The 2,519-nt window shown below is 45.3% G+C and overlaps 1 protein-coding gene across 1 annotated transcript in view; it reads left to right on the top strand.

Annotated features, from left to right (window-relative positions):
• Positions 1 to 2,519, top strand: part of MRPL10 (mitochondrial ribosomal protein L10) — a 12,071-nt gene that overhangs the window by 4,146 nt on the left and 5,406 nt on the right. Inside the window, exon 2 of the mRNA XM_012803244.2 lies at positions 296 to 465. Within this exon, the coding sequence (XP_012658698.2) occupies positions 296 to 465 (170 nt within the window). The remainder of the gene's footprint in view (positions 1 to 295; positions 466 to 2,519) is intronic.

Raw genomic sequence — 2,519 nt, 5'->3', positions numbered from 1 at the left:
TGACACACAGGTTGAGAACTGCTCTTAATGTGTTCAAAATACTTTCTTCTTTGTTTTCTCTGCACTTAACTAAGAGCTGGAGAAATGGAAGCCTCAAGGGATCAAGCAGTTGACCTAAGGTCACTCATCATAAGAGAAGAGAAAGTTTGAGAATTCAGGATTTAGGCAGACAATTCCTTATCTCACACTTGTGCTGAGTGTAGCCCTGTGAGTAGTGATGGTCTCTGCTCAGAGGGTCTGCTTTTTCTCCATTTGGAGCAAACCAGGGCTTCCATGTTGCTGTCTTTTCTCCCAGGCCAGCTCCCTACCCTCCAGATTGTACGCCATGGTTCTAAGGCTGTTACCCGCCATTGGCGTGTGATGCACTTTGAGCGACAGAAGCTGATGGCTGTGACTGAGTATATCCCCCCCAAACCTGCTGTCAACCCTAGATGCCTGCCACCTCCTCCAAGCCCTCCCAAGGAGGTAAGGAGTAGTCGGTACAAATCACTTGGTGGTGGGTTGGTAGACTAAAGTAAGCTTGCCTCTGGTCATAGTGAAGTAGGACTCCAAGGTACAGTCAACTCACATTATTTTATTTCCTGACTTTGTATGGTTCAGGTACTTTAAAATGAAATCTGTACTTGATTCTGTATTAGCCTTTGGGCCCTGAATTGGATGGACCTCCTGGATTTACTTCTGTCCTTGTCTCCAAAAATGTGTGTGTGTGACATCTATTCAAGTAGGTGAGGGTAAGGGAGACTATCTCTCCTGTCATAAGAGGAATTGAAGAGTCCATGTTCTTCTAGAGAAATGGTAGAGATTTTCTGTCCTTAAATAGAACAGAAAGATCAGTGGAGAATCTGTAACTTTGTGGTGGTTCCTATTATGGGAGTACTAATAAATTCTAGTTTTATAGTTGTCTGCTGCTGCTTAAGGACTAGTTAGTTGTCATCTCCTGCTAGGGGCTGGAATGTAGGGACGCATGGCAGCTGCAGCCTAAGAGTCTAGGTCGGTTGTCAAACACTGATGGAAGAGCTGGTATGTGTCATTTGGCAGCAGTTCCTCAAGGACACCCATCTGGTTTTTCTCTGTGAGAGCTGTCTGAAATGAGTCCTGAAAGGTCAGTCTGTAGAGCAGTATATAGAAACCATGTGTTAGTGGCTGGGCCTCTTTTACTCCCATGTAGCTTTTGCCCAGTTAAAACTGATTAACAGCATTTCTTGCCCAATTCAGACAAAAGTAGTCTTTGGGCTTAGCGCCCATAGCACAGTGGTTATGGTGTCGGCCACATATACCAAAGGTGGCGGGTTCGAACCTGGCCTGGGCCAGCTAAACAACAATGACAGCTGCAACAAAAAGCAGCAAGTCGTTGTGGTGGGCACCTGTAGTCCCAGCTACTTGGGAAGCTGAGGCAAGAGAATCGCTTAAGCCCAAGAGTTTGAGGTTGCTATGAGCTGTGTGACTCTATGGCACTCTACTGAGGGCAACATAGTGAGACTCTGTCTCAAAAAAAAAGTAAAGTCATTGAATGGAATTTTCCCTGTCAAGTTTTTTCCACTATTTTTTCTTTCTATTCTTTTTTTTTTTTTTTGAGACAGAGTCTCATCATGTCACCCTCCATAGAGTATAGTGGCATCACAGCTCACAGCAACTTCCAACTCTTGGGCTTAAGCAATTTTCTTGCCTCTGCCTCCCAAGTAGGTGGGACTACAGGCGCCCGCTACAATGCCCAATTTTTTGGTTATAGTTGTCATTGTTTTTTGGCAGGCCCGGGCTGGATTTGAACCTGCCAGCTCCGTGTATGTGGCCAGTGCCCTAGCTGCTGAGCAACAGACTCCAAGCCTATTCTTTTTTTCTTAAGATAAGGTCTTGCTCTGTTCCCCAGCTATAGTATTGTGGCATCATCATAGCTCATTACAACCTGAAACTCCTGGGCTTAAGCAATTCTCCTGCCTCAGCCTTCTAAGTAGCTGGAAGTACATACCCAACTAATTTACATATTTATTTATTTATTTTTTAGAGACAGAGTCTCACTTTGTCACCCTCAGTAGAATGCTGTGGTGTCACAGCTCACAGCAACCGCCAGCTCTTGTGCTTAGGTGATTCTCTTGCCTCAGTGTACCATGTAGCTGGGACTACAGGTGCCTACTGCAGCACCCAGCTATTTTTTGTTGCAGTTTGGCCAGGGCCGGGTCCGAACCCACCACCCTCAGTATATGGGGCTGGTACCGCCCTACTCACTGAGCCACAGGCGCTGCTAATTTTTTATCTTGTATAGAGACAAGGTCTCACTCTTGCTCAGGCCTGACCTTCAACTCTTGGCCTGAAGTCATCCTCTCATCTCAACCTCCCAGAGGGCTAGGATAGCCATAATTTTTTCTTAAGCCAGTGGTACATACTACCTCATAATTATAACAGAATCTAGAGCAGTACCATGCAATAGAACACTCTGCGTGATGGAAATATTATATATGTTCTCTGTCCAGTGTGGTAGCCAGTAACCATATGTGACTATTGAACACTTGAGGCTAAGGTGA

This window comes from Otolemur garnettii, unplaced genomic scaffold (genome assembly GCF_000181295.1).
Source record: "Otolemur garnettii isolate 467f Iridium unplaced genomic scaffold, OtoGar3 scaffold00018, whole genome shotgun sequence".
NCBI classification, from domain to species: Eukaryota; Metazoa; Chordata; class Mammalia; order Primates; family Galagidae; genus Otolemur; species Otolemur garnettii.
The sequence above is the reverse complement of the archived record's forward strand: the minus strand, read 5'-3'. Positions and strand labels throughout refer to the sequence as shown.